At 45.8% G+C, this 18782-nt stretch overlaps 1 protein-coding gene across 1 annotated transcript in view; it reads right to left on the bottom strand.

Annotated features, from left to right (window-relative positions):
* Nucleotides 1-18782, bottom strand: part of BAIAP2L1 (BAR/IMD domain containing adaptor protein 2 like 1) — a 586052-nt gene that overhangs the window by 224181 nt on the left and 343089 nt on the right. Inside the window, exon 7 of the mRNA XM_085629004.1 lies at nt 8140-8292. Within this exon, the coding sequence (XP_085485130.1) occupies nt 8140-8292 (153 nt within the window). The remainder of the gene's footprint in view (nt 1-8139; nt 8293-18782) is intronic.

The raw sequence follows: 18782 nt of genomic DNA, 5'->3' as shown, positions 1-18782 counted from the left end.
GCTGCATGCCTTCTTAAAAATATTAAGTAGTGAGTTTCAGCCTCAAAAGCGTTGGAGGTTTCAAGATCCCCTAGAACGACTGGTGGTAAATGACTTATCGATTTAATGTGAGGGGTTCGTATAATTGTGGATGGAATTTCGTGCAATGTGTATGTGCTCTGCAGTTGATAGGCTGTATGGCGCGTGGGTGGGGGTGGAGGCGGGGGGTGGTTGTCAGTCTGATGTTCGGCAGACCTTTCGGGAGAAAAATGTGCAGTGCCTAGAGTTTTTCCAATATGCCTTACGATTATATATTTCGTCTTGGGCTTGGCCCATTTGGTACTGCAGAAAATCAATAAAAAGCGTTGGAGGAGCGACATTGGCTCCGGATTAAAAAGAAAGGGGTTTTCAAAACATGCTGATGTGCATATAAAGTCCTTCACTATGCAGGTCGAGAATACCTTAGGAAAAAATGTTTATGGTGTTCTCCCAGAAGATGTCTTCGTTCATCTGGCTCCAAGTCAATGTTGGTTCCTAAAGTTAAAAAAGTATCGTGGGGTGGCAGAAGTTTGGTCTATGGTACTTCCCAGGTATGGAACCAAACGCCGAGGGATTTGAGAGGTCAATCCAATTTGCAGTTCTATAGAAATCATCTCAAAACTTGGCTCTTATCGTTTTCTTTATAGATACAGATGTTTTGGAGTTCATAGCAGAATAGCCTCATTGGACACCAGAGCCAGGTCTCCTCCGGGTATTCGTCGTGAGCTACAAATATAAAATCGAATCAAATCATAAATCAAATCAAACAACTGAGTGCGGGTAGGAGGGGTGGGGAAGCTGACTCTGAGGTCAACCTGCACTGTGCAAGACCTAGCCAGTGGCAGTGGGGTTTGGATGTTTGCAGTGGGTTAGGAGTAGGGCCGCACACTGTTGAAGGCATTGTCCAGCAGGGGGTTGTCCACTGGTGCTAGGAAGAGGTGAAGGTCCTGCATCCAACTTTTCCCATAGACAAAGCGTTTTTTGTTTTGCTAATAACTTTAGTCGCATTTTCCTGAAATTTTCAAAACCAGTACGCAAGTTAGTTGAGCTGCTGTCTGAAAGGTTTTGGGTAGGCCTGGGCGAAAATGTCGTTCCGTTCGCGGAAATTGCGATAATTTGACATTTTCGCGTTCCGCGGAGAGCGCGAAAATGTCAAAATTTCCGCTTTCCGCAGCTTGGCGATAATTTGTTTCTTGCTCGCGCTGTAAAATAATACATTCTCGCGCGCGATCGCCTTACCTGAATCCCTGCGTTCGCCGACAAGTTTTCTTGATCCGGTCGTGTTCTCCCTGAGATGTTGGATTGTTTTTAGCCATTTGCGCTGTCTCGCGACAGTTCGCGCCCGCAGTGACGTCATGCGTCGCGCGATCACGTCTTTCTTTTCGTGATCATGCACCGCGAGACAACTCAAAACAAGATGGCCGCGCCCGCGAGCAACCACATAGGTAAGTTGGCTTACCATCGCAACCATGCAGAAAATCTCGCGAACATGCGGGGAAAAAAATTCCGCATCTTCGCGATATTTCCGCTTGTTTGCGATAATTTTAAACATTTTCGCGATAATTTGCGAAAGTTGATTTCGCAAATTCCGCCCACCCCTTGTTTTGGGTTGATTCGTTAGGCAGGGGCTTAGAAAAAGCAGGGGCCCCAAAATGCTTTTTCCCACATGCCATATCTATGGGGACTTTGCAGTTTTTAAACACGGCGACAGCTTGAATAAGTGATGTCATTAATGATGTCACTGGCCATTTTAGGAGTGATGTAATATGTGAGATCATAAGCAATTCATTGTGGGGGCGTAAGTTATAGTTAGCTCAGGTAATTATAACTGCTGAATTTCTATGGTTTTGCTCATGTAAAATCTGAGCCCAACTATAAGGTCCCTGCAACCTTTGTTTTTTTCAGTGAATATGTATATATGTATATATGTATATATAGAACCTACTGGCCGTCGCCAGTAGATAGTTATAGTTAGGATGAAGTTTCGATAGGAAGAGCGTTTTTTTAACTTGCCAATAACTTTGCCGTTGTTTGATGAATCTTCGCGAAATTTTAAAAACTAGTTTGCCACTCAATTTACTGTCTTGAAACTTTCGAGTGATCTGTCAAGCAGGGGCCAAGAAAGGGGGCAAGGGGGTCCCAACACAGTTTACCATATTTCCATTTGAACTTTAGACACGGCTATAGTCCGAACTGCTGAAGTGAATTACACCAAATTTGGCAAGAAGGTAGATGTTGGTTCGGGGAAGTGCCTTTTTTGTGATTTGGTGTAAAACCATTCAGTAGTTGCAGAGTTATTTAAAGAAATGTCCAATTGTATATATAGGGACGCAGAGAATCCTCAACCCCTTCCGATCTCGTGATGAGACCTGATTGGTTGTTAAAACTTGAAACCAGAAAGTGTTTTGGTAGCCATTTCGGGACTTAAGCAGAGTCCCAGAAAAAACATAAAAAATAGAAAAAGAAAAGGGGGCATGGTTGAAATACCATGGCCCCTTAGGCCTCTTGGGGCCACAGGGTCAAAAAAGCATTTTTTTTCCGGCAGGCTCCCGTGCTTTGTTACTAATCAGCATCCGGGTAAGCCATGTCCCGGGGCATTTTTATAATTAAAAAAATAAATAAATAAAAAATAAAAGGAGGGTGGCGCACGTCACCCCATACCCGGGGCTTATTAATGCCTTGGGGACCACCCGGAGCTTGTCTATACATGAGGGCGGGAGAGGCTCGTATGTCCTTCCCCGATGCTCCGGGGACCAGCACCTCCCAAGAGCTTATTTACTTTTAAAATGGGGGGCCTCTCGGACCCCCCCAGCCCCAGGGACCGCCACCGCCCGGAGTATTCCTGATAAAATGCGGGGGGGCCGCCACCTTCCGGGGCTTTAATTTCAATAAATGCCTTTGGGTTTTGGTGAAATTGAATGCGGGCCCCCCCCCCCCCTGCAGCCCAGGGGACCACCTCTAGTCAGCTGAAATAGAAGAGTGTGGGATCAGAAACTGAACATATCAAATTGTCAGTGAAACATATTTAATAAAAAAAATTGCTACTGGAACAGAATCCCCTTTTAATAACGAGCTGTGATTCTTTGCCCCATTTAATATCTTTCTAGCTTTTGGATACAAGTGTGCAGCATCTGCAGACAAGCAGATGTTGCAGATGTTTACTCTTGTAAGTCTACCATTTTATATTTTTCAATTCCTTAAACTTTTAAACCTCTGATTCACAACATATTTTTGTTATTTTTAAAGTACGACTTTGGAGTGTGCACCATCACTTAAATTGCAATCAAAAGACACCCTGTGGTTTGTTTCGAGGTCCGTGATTTTAGCTTAATGTTGTGTCTTATTCGTTGTGGCCAACATATATCTTCCTTTACTCACCACCCATGGTCTTACCGCAGTTTCTTAAATTGTGACATCACTTTCGCATAACAATCATAGCATTTCCCAGCAGTACAGAATAACCAAATACTGAGGCTGGATAATGGAGAGAGTAATCCAAAGGGAACCGTTTCAGGTGATATGAATACATGTAAAAAGTTGCTATCAAAATATTTTACAAAAAGCAGCTGAAAATGAGAGGGTGCCTCATGGGCTCCTAGGAGCCTTGGTGGTGCGTAAGGTAAAGATATGACATTTAAATACATTTGATCCACGGAGATGGAAACGCACTCAATCCCACACACTCGTCCTAATAAATTCACCCCCCCACCCGGCCAAACCATTGGACAAAAAAAAGCAAGCACAGGAGACATCACGTGGTTCTTTTTTTATTCCAATATTGCTGCGGAATCGAGCACAATTGAGAGAAAAAAGTTTTGGGACCCCAAACCACTAGGCCTAGGGGGTCAGGGTATTCCTACCCTGCCCCCTTATTTTTTTTTAATCATTTTATCTTCGGACTCGGATGACTACGTGTCCCAAGACGGCTGCCAACACTTCCTGGTTGAACTGTTGGCAGCCAATCCGATCTCACCAATAGATCTATCAGATCCATGGAGGATTCGCATCAATAGGCATCTATAAATGTTTTTTCTTGAATAACTCCAAAACTATTGAACGAATTTACACCAAAAACCAAAAAGGGTTCTTTCTGGACCAAGCGCTAACGTTATGCCAAATTTGGTGTAATTCCTTTCAGCAGTTCGGGCTGTAGTTGGGTCTAAAATCCCTATTGGAAATTACATAGGGAAAGCGCATTTTGGGAGACCCCCTTTTTCTCGGAGAGGGATATATAACAGTTTAAGCGGTTTCACATGCCAAAAGCAAAATCTTATGAGACGCTAATAACAGGTTCTGGGGGAAAAAGAAGGAACCAAAAAGGTATTCTGGTATCCCTTCACAACTACCAGAAAATAGTAGAATTATGGATGTTCTGTTTACGGACATTCAGAGTGTTTCCTGGTCTTCAGACATAAAAAGGACAGAACAATATTTTGCTCGATACAGCCTTTTTTTTTAAATGAAAAATAAAATAAACAAATTTACGCAGATTTAAAAAAAGCAATCTTCAGGTATTTATGCGACCCATGGGAATAAAGCCAAAGTCAAGAACCCATGATAGATAACCTACCTTTATCACTCGCCCATGTTTCAAAGTACTGCCACCAACACAGTGGTTAGGAGGTAGCGCTATTGGTTGCAGGATTGCATCTTATACCTGCCTGGACACCCCCCTGGAGACTACCATCTCCATGGCAGGTGCAGGATGCGTACTATAGTGCAGTAGCTTAATTAATTTCATTTAGCTACTGTCTGGCCACCATGCTGAAAACCAAAGGCAACTATTTACAGGGTTAACTAGACGCCTCTTCCACCTCACCATCTTTGGTCCAGCATTTTTTGACATATTAGCTTTAATGATGCCTAATGATAGATATGCATACTTGGAGGGTTCCCATGTTTTGATGAATGCCCTGCCACCCTTTGAGAGCAATACCTTTTGGGCAGACACATGCAGACTGCCTTACAGGGTCAAATATTTCCCCAGCTCTTTTAATTTACACTACTAGGGACACAAATAAAGCCTATAGTGGACCAGTAGTAGGTAGTAGATAGTTTTAGCAATTTCCTTTTCTTCTATTCTCCCACTCTGTGATCCAACTATCACACCACACATGGACACATCCACCTACAACTAGTCCAAAGAAGTTCCCAATTTTTGGATAGTAGCCCACATTGGGATGTACGCTTAGCCAATGTGAGGAGGAGGGGGCAGAGTCAGGCACTTTATCTTTAAAAAGTAAAAAAAAAAAACTCGTCTCCCTTAATAGGTTAGAGAAATTATTCCTTTCCATGTGCCCCGAGTACTTGTGGTTGTGGTAGGAGATTGATTTTATAGAGTGCATTCTGGGGTTTTTCCTCCCATCTCTAGTTAGGTTTAAGGTTGTTGATTCTAGAACGTTGTGACAGAAATAAAAGTCTTCAGATGCAACTGTTGGAAATTATACTGATGTAAAATTCTTTCAAGTGGAAAGGTAATTGTTTTTTAAAGGTGTGAGGTGTTTCAATGGGATTAAATGTACCGCCATCAGTAGCCTACATGTAATACATTGTAGAATTTGAAGATTGAAAAAACTATTAATATTATATGACAGACATACTGAAGATTTCTTCTTAATGTGCTCAAAGATGCAAGATAAACTGGGACATAATGTACAAAAACCTAATACATTTTTATTAAGGATAAGAATGTTTCATGAACAATATTCAGCAATATATCATAACATTTTAGGATGTGAGAATAAGTGAAATTAAGGAACCTCAGGCCACACATATTTACACTAAACCCACGGATAAAAAACTATTTACTATTGGCATCGAGTTTACATTCTAAAAGAGTAAAAATAGTTTACCATTCTTTCAAATGATAATAACTAAAAAGATGATATCCCAAGAGGATTATTTTATAAAAACAAAAAAATGTTCTCAAAGAGAATTTTATGAAACAGGGATGGGACACCGGAATATCAGAAAAAAGTGGCACAGCAAGTCTAAAAGATAAGCACTGAGGAATTGTTAGCATATACGGAAAGAAACAATAACTGGTTATTCTAAGTAACAAAATTGTTTATATAATCCAAAAAGATAATGAGCATAATTTATATCAATTTAACACTAATCTGTATGATATAGAGTTATAATACCTGCTTAAAAACTGACATATTTTGTAATATGAAAATGGAAAGTTTCAAGGGTTTTAACTCCAATAAAACCCCAGCTGAGAAAATATCCAAAGTGCTCCCTGGAATATGGTTGAGCGATCCTGTTTTTTAGGGACCAGGATGAGACCCAATGACGAAGCATGCCACTAATAGAGTGGGTGAGCGTCTAATAAAAAACCTTAAGATTTCCCCATGCAGGGTTTACATTCTTTTCCATTTCTCGGTTCAAGCTACATTATGGTAGACAGTTCTAAGAGATATCACACTGATAATGTATCAATAATATTGGTGTCATGGATGCCCCTCCCGTGCCCCTGGCCTTAAATTAAATGTATACAGTAACTCTGTGGCTTCCTGACTACATAAAGAAAGCTGGAAAACTTTACCAAGGATAAAAAAGAAAAAAAGAAATAAGAAAGAAAGAGGCAAAAATGTTAAACACGCTGTGAGGACATTCAACAAAGCATATTCCACTAAAACAAGAACATAGAAGATACACTAAACAGATGCACAACATTTTTGACCATGCAAAGAGGTGGAATGAAACCGCTGAACACGGAAGAGACCTTGGCATTATGGTGAAGGAACAGGATGGGACACAAGACAGACACACAAATATTGTGTATTATGACTGGTTCCATTTTAAATATATGTGCTGGGGGCATACACAAGAAGAGGATTTGCTTAGGGGTTGTTTATGTATAATAGGATATTGATGAGACACTGTAATTTTCACACATACATTCATAAATGAGTAAACAGTCCCCTCACAAAATGCATTGGGGACAGCTGTACATGCATTGAAAGGAAATAAGTTACTTACCTGTAACTGTAGTTCTCCAGTATTGGAAATTTCATAGATTCACATGCTTGAATTATTCCCAGTCGTTGAGATAGGGCTGATTCAAGCATGTGAACCTATGAAAGTTCCATTACTGGAGTAAATACTAACATGAAAATATGAAATCAGTTAGATCATTAATAAGAGCTAGACACAATTACCTGTAAAACAAACATTTACTGAAACAATATGGTGAAAATACACACACTGATGAGCTTGATTAACATAAAAAGGAGGGACTAAACTGCTAAGGGAGTTATAATGAAAGGAAGGAGTTGTCTACCCATCATTGCACCTAGAAACCATACCAAACAGTCTGGAAATGCAGTTCAGTTTTACCAGGGCGCACATATCTAACTTATTATAAACCTTCTTTGCTCCACAAATTCACTGGCTCTTAAAAGGCACTAATACTTCGATGGTGTGTAACCATAAGAATCCAAAGAAAATCTCAGGGCTCCGCTAACCAGCTCTAGAATGAGCTGAAAGTCCCCAGGAGAGCTGACCAGAAACAAATAAATGTAAAAGGTTAGTGAGTGCGAGGTCTGGAGATTACCTTTGATCACCTGACATGCAGAAAATCATAGCACCTACGACTGTGAGGTGGAGTTGGAGATCTTTGTTTCTCCACCACTCTAGCTGGACTTCAGGTCACACAATGAAGTGGACAACAGGCAGCCCAAGGCTATTTTCAATGTTAAATGAGTAAAGATGTACACTGCTATGTGAAAAGTGACAGCACATGGATGGTTAGAATTTAAACAAGGGAATCTATGAAAGATTCAATGTAGGAGAACATACGGCTTTTTAATATATTTATGTGAATGCTGAGCTGCAAAATGATTCCTTTAGTCCCCTTATTCAAAGTATTGCCTGGTAAGAACCACTCTGACCCCCAAACTGCCACAGAGCTCTCTTGGTACAGTCCTTTGTTTTAATACAAAATTCCAGTACATAGTGTTATCAAGCACTACCAATTCACTAACTGCAATGTTAGAACTATTGCAGTATTTTAAAAAATTGAGAGGCAAAAATCCTTACAGCCATGCTCGCCATTCAAAAATGTGAGTACATATTTTGCAACCAAAATGAATCACTTATATAGTGTTTAACACTGACCTGTACATGATAATGGTTCAAATGAATGGAAAAACTGCAGTGTTTGTCAGCCAGGAAACAAAATCTCCTTTTCTCTTCCAGCAATGCCTCTTTGCAACCTTCTGCAATAAACTTTTGAATATCACTCTGCCGAGAAGTTATTGTTTGCAAATACTGAAAAAAAGGAACACAGCAGAAGGAAAATCAGTTGCTAAGACGATATGGAAAATATTACTTGCGTGGGAAGCACTATTGTCAATCATGCAGCACAATTTAGTTAGATTACACACTTTAGCTACATTAAAGATAAGCAAAAAAGGATCAAACTACAAACTCCATAATCAATGCTTGAAAATTGGTTGTTTCTAACTTTAAGTCAGCTATAGTGCAGTTCAGAGCTAGCGCTACCCAGGCAAGGTCATCCTAGAGTGACCACAAAACAAAAACGAAGCATAACCATGAATATATGTTGGCTTTGTTGCCCATGTTTCCTGTCGCAATACAATATGTGAAATTGATCCAGTGACTATTGCGTATCTTTGAGCATACAATTGCCACATTCCAAAATAAAAGTTTATCATTTAGATCCCTGCTAATAGTCAAAGATTACTGCAACTCAGTTGTAGCTGGAAAAAAACTTCAGAATGGTGTTGCTAGCTACAGTCCCTAATATTGACAATGTTGGTCAATAAACATCCTCCAACCCACCTAAAGCAGCAAATCTATTCGATGTCAATCATGGAGGTTAAGGTGCAGAATGAAACAAATCTTTTGGACCTCATCTTAAATGAAGTATATGTGATCTACTTATTAACAAATCTTCTGCTGGTGGTCTATAAAAGTAGCCCAGAGGAACTACGTTCATATAACAATGTACTCCGTCCTTAATGTTTGAGATACTGAAAAGGTAAGTTACTCGAGTACTGCACCAAGGACATGCGCCGAAACACGCGCCACGCTCCCGCCGCCGTGCAAGCCGCCAACGATCTGTTTCTGCCTGGGGAGAGCCGTGCTGTCCTGGGGAGACTCCAACTCCCTTCACCCCCTGTACCAAGGACCCACGCAGAAAAGCGTGCCACGCTCCCATGGCGTGAGACGTGCATGGGAATGCGCCCGGGCCAAGGGTGGGCCGGTCCACGTAGTCGTAGCCCAGAAGAGGCTGGGCTGGGCTGGGCCCCCACTCTAGCGTCTTGTGGAAGGGAGCCTGAAGACGAAGAAGAGGTCTCTGAAAGGATAGGGAGGAAGAAGACACCGCACCCTCTAGCGGAAGAGGTAACTCTTGCGCCTTCGGACACATTCATAGCAAAAGCATCATCAGCCATAGCTATAGAGAATGCCCGTGCGGAAAGGAGACTTTCAGTAGATATGGCCAACGATACATCTAGGGATACGACTCGAGAGACACTTAATGAGGTTGAGTCATTGAGCATACAAGCGGCCGTAACTAGCCCCCCCACTCCCATGCCGGAGGAAACAATACCTACAGTTGTAGTGTCGGCCCACAAAAGGAAGAGAGGACCCTCCATAGCTCCCTGCACCAGTAACTCCAGGAGACCCAGAAAGTGTAAATTACCTTTGATAAATCCGTCAGTTGGGTACTTGGCAATATCGCAACCTGAGCCTAATGACCGGTCATCAAAGGTCTTGAATTTGGACGATCTGTTTGATAAAATCTCTGGCCATATCAACACATCCAAGAGGTTGATAGTAATGGAGCAGTCAATAGTGGCCCAAGTGATTTACCTCTGGCTAATCGACAATTGCACACTACGGCCCCATCAACGAAGACTGCACCCCAGATCACTGACACTCACCCACCTCTGGGTTTAAGTACGAGCCGAGCCGCAGAGTCAGCGACGGCCACCTGATTCCAGCCTCAACCACGGGATGTAGATCAGGGTATTTCTGCCCCAAGGACACCCATGCCTTGCACAGAGGACTTATGATGGGCCGAGGTTAGACTTCCCATCAGCCGCATGTCCCTATGTGGTTATTTTGGCAAACACCCTTGAACTAAAAAGCGATCAAATAGAAACCACTGCCCAATTAATCCACAAAGACAGACATTGGATTCATAAATTTATCAACAATCAGACAGAGGGGCACTTTAAAAACTTAATGGAGAGCCATACCTGCCTGGTCTCCCTGGACGCAGAGAAAGCGTTCGATCGCGTGGACTGGGGTTTTCTTAGGGCGGTCCTCCAGAAGGTTGGCCTGGGACCTGGGTTTATTTCTAAACTAATGGCCCCCTATGCGAAACCCTCCACCCGCATCCGTTTTAATGGTTCCACCACGGCCGCTATTCCTATCCATCGCGGCACTCGCCACAGGTGCCAGCTCTCCCCCTTATTGTTCGCTCTTGTGGTCGAGCCTCTGGCCATTGCCATACGCGACAACCAAGACATACAGGGTATTCCCATGGAGGACACAGCACGAAGCCTCTCTCGTCGCTGATGATCTTCTCCTCTCCCTGTCCTCCCCATTGACTTCCCTTCCTGCGGTGGCTACACTTTTGGGGTCTTTTGAAGCTGCCTCTGGCTATCGAATTAATCTTGCAAAATCCCAGGCCCTCAATCTTACGCTCTCTGCCCTGGAGGTCCGGGACCTGCGGGACTTGCTTCCGGTGCTATGGACTGACAAGTCCATCTGCTACTTGGGACTGGAATTGACTCCCACACTTGCGTCTTGGACCTCGTCCAATTGGCACAGATATCGCAAGTCCATTCGGAAGGAGATGCGTCGATGGGAGGGCCTCCCCCTGGCGTGGTTAGGATGACTCAATACCATCAAAATGTCCCTTCTTCCCAAAATTCTAGATCTGTTCCAATCTCTTCCTACTCCTATACCACACGCAGATATTTTGGCCCTGCAGCGCGATTTCATTAAATTCATATAGGGGAAATCTCGCCCTCACTTCTCTCATAAAATTCTTTTGCTTCCCAAATCTCGGGGTGGCCTTGCCTGCCCCAACTTACTGCAGTATTATTGGGCCCATCATCTCCAGTTTATATCCGAATGGATTGTCCCTGAAAGCGAGAAGCACTGGTTCCACATGGACCGGGCGGTGTCCTGTAGACCCTTGTGGGACCTAGCCTGGCTCCCGTGAGGGGCCTGCTCTCGCAGTGCCTACATAGCCACTCTAACGAGAACGGTCCTGGAGATCTGGGACAGACTGGCAGTGCCTCGGGGCCTCACAACGTTTCCTTCTCCCAATACCCCCCTAACGCGTAACCCTACGTTTCCTCCCTGCTATACAACGTAGGGCTTTTGACGCCTGGACCATGGAGGGACGATGAGTCATCCAGGACTTCTTTCAGGGCACCACTCTCCGAACCTTCGATCAGTGCAAACACTTCTTTCATCTCTCAGAAAGTGTGCGTCTGCAATACTGCCAGTTACGAAATTGGCTTAGCTCCCCGACATATACCCAGAAAGCGACTAGGCTGTTCACCCCCTTTGAAACCTTGGTTCGCAGATTTAAGGGGTCAAGGGGTTTGATCTCCAAATCCTACGCTGTACTTCAGCTTTCTCAACAACTTGCACCTCATGGCTATCAGGCACGTTGGTCCTCTGACCTGGATGCTGATGTTTCCCCAGAGGAGTGGGCTCGCCTGTGGAAGGACGTCTCCATCGGATGTTCCCGAACTCTACTCCGCTGGAGATGCCAGAACGATAAAGGGGATTTCTTACACATCTGGTGGTCTTGCCCGGGCCTGGCGCTGTTTTGGAAGGAGGTACTCAGTCACATTAAAGAGGTGGTGGGTTTCCCGATCCCTTTTACCCCATCCGTAGTGATCTTGGGCATTCGACCCGTCACACTGAAGGCCATGACTGCTGCAGACTGGCACTTAATCCTTCACCTACTGGGAGCCGCAAGACAGTCCATTGCCTCCTACTGGAAAGGGCCCCATCTGCCTCCTATTGCTGCTTTGTTCCTCCGACTGTGGGATGTTTTGTCTCTAGAATTACTCATGGCACGCCTCAATCACACAGACACACGATTTGACCGCATCTGGCAGCCACTTATACGCTACTTCACTAAAACCCAGCACTCCCGCCTGATGCCCCCTAGGTTGCGTGCCCTGCAGTTGTTTGAGGACTCCTTGGAGCCCTTCTCCAGGGGTCAGATGTCGGAACCCCCGGAGGAGCCCATTTGAGCAGATCCCCTTACCCCTGAGAGCACTGCCCCCCCCCGTACCCTCCCATGGCGCATCCTTCTTTGATCCCCTCCCTCCATCCTCCCCCTCCTATGGGGGCGCACCCTTCACTGATCCATTTCCTTTCTTCCTGTACTTTCTTCCTTTCTGGCTCCTGTTTCCTTTCTCTCTTTTTCTTTTTCTGTTCTGTTGGTGCTTGCTCTTATAGTACCAATGGCAAAGACTTTTAGTATTGTCGCAGCGTAGGGTCTTTTCCTACCATGAGGTGGGGACTTCATATTTGTAAGGCCCATGCTTGCTTAGACCCTTTCGGCTATCCAGCCAGTTTGCTATGTTATTTCTCTACTTAACGATGCACCTTGACTTGGCGGATGTACTCGTGTCTCCCATGGTCTCTCCCTTGGCCTGGGTTCTATGGTGTCACTGCCTGTGACTTGAGAGGACTCCATGCCTTAAGCTACATTTGAATGCCAGGGCTTGTGGGGGAAAGGGCTGTTCGGATGGGTCGATCTTGAGACGATACCATATTGTGTAGGCTAGCCCACGATGTCATTTCGCCACTGTTTCCTCAAGCTGTGACATGTATCTTTTTTTTTTTGCCTGTATTTAATAAACATATGTTAAAGTAAAATCTTAATGGCACGAAGAGTTACCTGGCTGGGCAATCAAGATAAATCTATTTTGGGGGATTGTGTAGTTTTGACTCTTAAGACACCGGCTATGGAAGAAAAACTACTACACTTATTGCCTAATATGCCGACAGCAACAACACAAATATGTGCCCCACCACTTGGCTTTTTTTATGAACCGTTGTTGCATCAGCCATACAAAAATGGAAGAGGGGGCCACATTTCATTCCCACCCTCGTCGGAAATCCAAACGTGCACAAGATGTGGAGTTTCTACCGCACCACTTCTACCAACCTCCAACCGATTCATGGTTTTGTCAGATTGAATGCTTGTGACTGATGGAAAACCAAGGAGGGGACTCAAATTGCAGTAGTTAAGGGTACTCCTGAATGTCTGGTCTCCCAAATTCCATTCCCAAAAGATACAGATACATTTACAGACATTACATGGAATGTTGCAGGCCTGGGACTCAAACTGTTGGATCCGGATTGGCTAAAGCACATATCTAATCATATAAACAGAAGAGTATGCCTTGCAAACAATGAGAGTAGAGCATGACAGAAGAATCCGAGTTGGATCTTTATAAAGCCCTCACTCACCAACCTGGTTGGTGACATGCTTCATCATTGGGCCCCACCAGGAGAGATCGAGTGCCACCCTGGTGCACTACAACGCCAGAACTACTGCGGAGCTGGTTATTCGAGTGTGGTGAATAGTGAAGGAGTGAATGTTAAAAGTATCACGATTGTGTCAATTTTTTTTTATTAGTAGCCAATTGGACACACTAAAAACAAGGTGGAGGATGAAACGCTTAATAAATTGTTCAGCAGAGTCCACTTAAGAGGTGGTCAACATGTTTCTGCCTATGTGTTAAGGCCCACCCTGACCTGAGGTGCCAAGTGTGAAAAAAAGGTAAAAAGTGTAAAGAACAAGTTACTTACCTTCGGTTACGCTTTTTCTGGTGGATACAGTATCTGCCTGTGGATTCCTCACCTTGTGAATATCCCCTGCACCAGCAACATTCGGAAACTTTTGTAGCAGTCCACGCCGATGAGGTCGAAGACGACGTCACAGAGACACGGCTCCGCTCGCGACTCCGCTGACGTCACCAGCTCCATAAGAAGACCTCGTCGGCGTGATGACGTCAGTTCCGCCCCTTTTTTCCGTGCCTTCGAGGCACACGGACCGGCTGACAGCAATATATACAGAGTATACACAGTACATAATATACAAGCAACACACAAATTGTGGAGAATAAATAGAAAGGCAAAAGAAATAACACACTGCCTTTGATAATAACAAATACATTTTGAAACACCATCATATACTTAAGGTATACAAGGGTGGACAACGGGGAGGAGGGTGGGTCAGTGAGGAATTCACAGGCAGATACTGTATCCACCAGAAAAAGCGTTACCGAAGGTAAGTAACTTGTTCTTCTGATGGATACATCTGCCAGTGGATTCCTCACCTTGTGAATAGATTCCCACAGCAGTCCCCACTCCCGGAGGAGGGTGTCCACCCTTCTATACCAGAAAGTCCTGAAGGACGGAACTAGCAAAGTGTCCGTACCTCCTCACCTCAGCGTCTAAGCAATAATGTTTTGCGAAAGTGTGGAGGGAGGCCCAAGTTGCCGCCCTACAAATGCCCTCCACAGGAACACCCCTAGACAAAGCAGAAGTGGAAGACTTAGCTCTAGTAGAACGGGCCCTTAAACCCTCTGGAGGTTCTTTACCAGCCAAAGAGTAGCATATCTTGATGCACAAGACAATCCATCTGGAAAGAGTGTGCTTGTGCACCGCTCTGCCTTTCCTGCAGCCAACAAAGCCCACGAAGAGCTGGTCATCAACTCTGAAGTCTTTTGTCCTTTCCAGGTAGAAGCTCACCGCCCTCTTAGGGTCCAAGCGGTGAAGTCTCTCCTCCTCCTTGGAAGGGTGAGGGGGAGGATAGAAGGTAGGAAGGGTAATGGACTGCCCCAGATGGAAGGGAGTTACCACCTTAGGCAGAAATGCAGCCCTGGTCCTGAGAACCATTCTTTCAGCATGAATGGTCAAAAACGGGGGTTTTGAACTTGGAGCTTGAAGCTCACTTACCCTCCTTGCCGAGGTGATGGCAATGAGAAAAACCGTCTTAAAAGACAACAGCCTCAAAGGACACTTGTGTAAGGGCTCGAAGGGAGAACCCATGAGATAAGTCAAGACAAGGTTTAAGTTCCATTGAGGCACAATAAAGGGAGTAGGAGGAAACCTGTTTGTCAGGCCCTTTAGATATCGTAGAACAATAGGTGATTTGAACAATGACGGCTGATCTGACAAGCAAAGGAAAGCCGATAAATATCCCTTAACAGTAGCCACAGCAAATCCTTGCTGAGCAAGAGAAAGGGAAAACTGTAGAATGTCAGATAAACGAGCCCTCAAAGGATCAACTGACTTCTCTCCACACCAGATTACAAATTTAGACCACCTATAGGAATAGATAGATTTGGTGGAATGACGTCTGGCAGACAAAATTACATCTACCACATCAGGCGGGAGAGAAAAAGAATTCAGGTTGCCCCGTTCAATCTCCAGGCATGAAGGTGTAAGCTCTGGAGGTGGGGGTGTAGAACCTGCCCCTCCGATTGCGAGAGGAGGTCTGCCCTCAGAGGGAGACGGAGCAGAGGGCACGAGGAGAGGTGGAGAAGATCTGTGTACCACACCCTTCTTGGCCAATCCGGGGCGATCAATATAACTTGGGCCCGGTCTTGGCGAATCTTCCTCAGAACCCGAGGAATCAAGGGTATGGGAGGAAACCCGTAAAGGAGTCGTGAGCCCCAACTCAACTGAAACGCGTCCCCCAACGCTCCCTGCATCGGATACTGGAGCCTGCAGAATGACGGGCAGTGAGCGTTCTCGTGAGTGGCAAACAGGTCCACCCGAGGAGTTCCCCACGTCCGAAAGACGTAACGAACCACCTCCGGATGGAGCCTCCACTCGTGGTCGGCACGTACGTTCAGCACCCCGGCCAGAGGATTTGCCATCAGACAAATCTGATGGTCCTGAGCCCAGGACCATAGACGCAGAGCCTCTCTGCAGAGACAAAGAGACCCTACCCCTCCCCGCTTGTTGACATACCACATCGCGGTAGTGTTGTCCGTCAGGACTTGAACCGAGTGAACGCGAAGGGAAGGGAGGAAGGCCTTGAGTGCCGAACGAATCGCCCGCAATTCCAGAAGGTTGATGTGAAGCAACCTTTCCTGTGAAGACCAAAGACCTTTGATCTCCAGATCCCCCAGATGCACACCCCACCCTAAAGTGGATGCATCCGTTATCACTGTGGCCACCGATGGAGGTAGATGAAAGGGCTTTCCTTGGGACAGATTGCCCTCCACGCTCCACCAAGACAGATCTGCCGCAGCTTCTCTGGAGATTCTCACAGACTCCCCGAGATCTCCTTTGTGCTGATACCACTGCCTGCGGACGCACCACTGGAGCGCCCTCATGTGCCAGCGTGCATGGTTGACCAACAGAATGCAGGAAGCAAACAGACCGAGCAGGCGAAGGACCTTCAGGACTGGAACGACCACTCCATTGCAAAATAAAGGACATAATTTCCTGTATGTCGAGAATCCTTTGAGGAGGAGGGAATGCTTGACACACAGTAGTGTCCAGTATCACACCTATGAACAGGTTCCGCTGAGAGGGCACCAGGTGAGATTCGGGCACGTTTATCGAGAAACCCAATTTGAACAACAGCGGAGTTGTGTCCTGCAGATGATGTAGCACCTTCTCTGGCGACTCCGCTTTGATCAGCCAGTCGTCCAGATAGGGGAAGACTGAAATCCCCGACCTTCTGAGATGGGCTGCCACCACTGCCATCACCTTCGTGAAGACTCTGGGTGCAGTAGTAAGACCAAACGGAAGGACCGCAAACTGATAATGTTGCGATCCTACCGTAAACCAGAGATACTTCCTGTGCGACTTCAGGATGGGGATGTGGAAATACGCATCCTGCAAGTCGATCGACACCATCCAGTCCTCCTGATTCAGCGCCTGAAGACCCCTGCGCAAAGGTGAGCATCTTGAACTTCTCTTGCTTCAGATAAAGATTCAAGACCCTGAGGTCCAATATCGGACGCAATCTGTCGTCCTTTTTCGGAATCAGGAAATACCGGGAGTAGCATCCCTGACCCCTCTCCTGCTCTGGAACCACCTCTATCGCACCTTTCTGTAGTAACTTCAGGACTTCCTACTGTAGGAGAAGAGGGTGGTTCTCTGAGCAAGCCCCTTGACAAGGAGGGTAATCTGGAGGGAATTCCCGAAAGGGAAGGGCGTACCCATTTTCTACAAGATCTAGAACCCAAAGATCTGTAGTAACAGATTCCCAATCTTGTAGAAAATGGGTAAGCCAGCCCCCCACAGGACCAGCATGATCCAGAATGGCGGATCTAGGGCTGCATTGCGGTGGTGGGAGATGCTGAGGATGAGGAGGAGGAGAGCTGACGGCCACGTGTGCGACCTCTGATTCTGCCTCTGTATCCCTTATACAGAGAGCCCTGCTGTTGTTGCTGCTGGGTCTGCCTGTAGGAACGAAAGGTTGCCCTTCCGAAACCCTTATATCGTTTAAATGATCCCCTTGACTGGGATTGAAGGCCAAAAGACTTAGCCGTAACCTTGGTTTACTTAAAACGTTCAAGAGCAGCATCTGCCTTTTTACCAAATAGTCCAGAGCCATCAAATGGCAAGTCCAACAACGTTGATTGCACATCAGTGGAAAACTCAGAAGACTCAAGCCACGCACCCCTCCTAGTGGCAACAGAAGACCCCATGACTCTTGCCACTGAATCCGCCGTGTCCAAACACCGAAGGTGCACCAGTGGAGTACATGGCCCTTGAAAATACCCCGTACATCGCATTCAAATAATGCGTGGGGTCCTGACCTGGTCCAGGGAAGGCAGGGTACTGATCAGGCATCACCGTACTCGGGCCAACCGACGGTGGAATTTGCGGCGTCAAAGGCTCACCCGGTACTGGAAGCTCCTCAACCGGGGACGGAGCCGGAGACAAAGCCGGAGCCGGAGACTAAGCCGGAGCCGGGGATGGAACCGGTGAATTCACTGGAGAAGAAGTACCAGCAGGTGAATCCGGAACGGGTGAGGGAGAAACAGAGTCCTTACGGCGTCGAGTAGGTGACTTCGACTTCGGAGCCGTACTCTTGTCAGAGTGACGTCGAGAAGAATGTCCCCTCTTCTTTTTGTGCTTCTTGGATCTTGAAGCATGCCCCGAAGTCGACTTCGACGCCGACCTCGATCGTGACCTGGTTCTCGACTTCCTCCTTCCTCTCTTCTCTTTTTTCATCCTAGCGATAAAGAGTATCGCCTCTCTTTCCTTGAGAGCTTTGGAGCTCATCTTGCAAGAGCATCCATCCACATCATGGTCTGAAGATAAACACCATACACAGTCGTCATGTGGATCTGTGATCGACATATGATTTCCACATTCACGACAGGGCTTGAACCCTGATTTCTTTGTCGACATTCTCACAAAAAAGGACAGAGAAATCCAGAAGAAACACAAAGTAACAGTGAAGCTACAGATAGAGATTCCCGAAATCCGTTGGCGTCAACGGCGCGGAAAAAAGGGAATTGACGTCATCACGCCGACGAGATCTTCTTATGGAGCCGGTGACGTCAGCGGAGTCGCGAGCGGAGCCGTGTCTCTGTGACGTCGTCTTCGACCTCATCGGCGTAGAGTGCTACAAAAGTTTCCGAATGTTGCTGGCGCAGGGGACATTCACAAGGTGAGGAATCCACTGGCAGATGTATCCATCAGAAAATCTGAAAAAAACGTGTCACCTGGTATCCCTCATGCGTGGGAGGAACAGAGTTTATTCTGGTTGG

The sequence above is a fragment of the Triturus cristatus genome, chromosome 10 (assembly GCF_964204655.1).
Source record: "Triturus cristatus chromosome 10, aTriCri1.1, whole genome shotgun sequence".
Taxonomy (NCBI): domain Eukaryota; kingdom Metazoa; phylum Chordata; class Amphibia; order Caudata; family Salamandridae; genus Triturus; species Triturus cristatus.
Note: the sequence above shows the minus strand (reverse complement) of the source record. Positions and strands in the feature narration are given on the sequence as shown.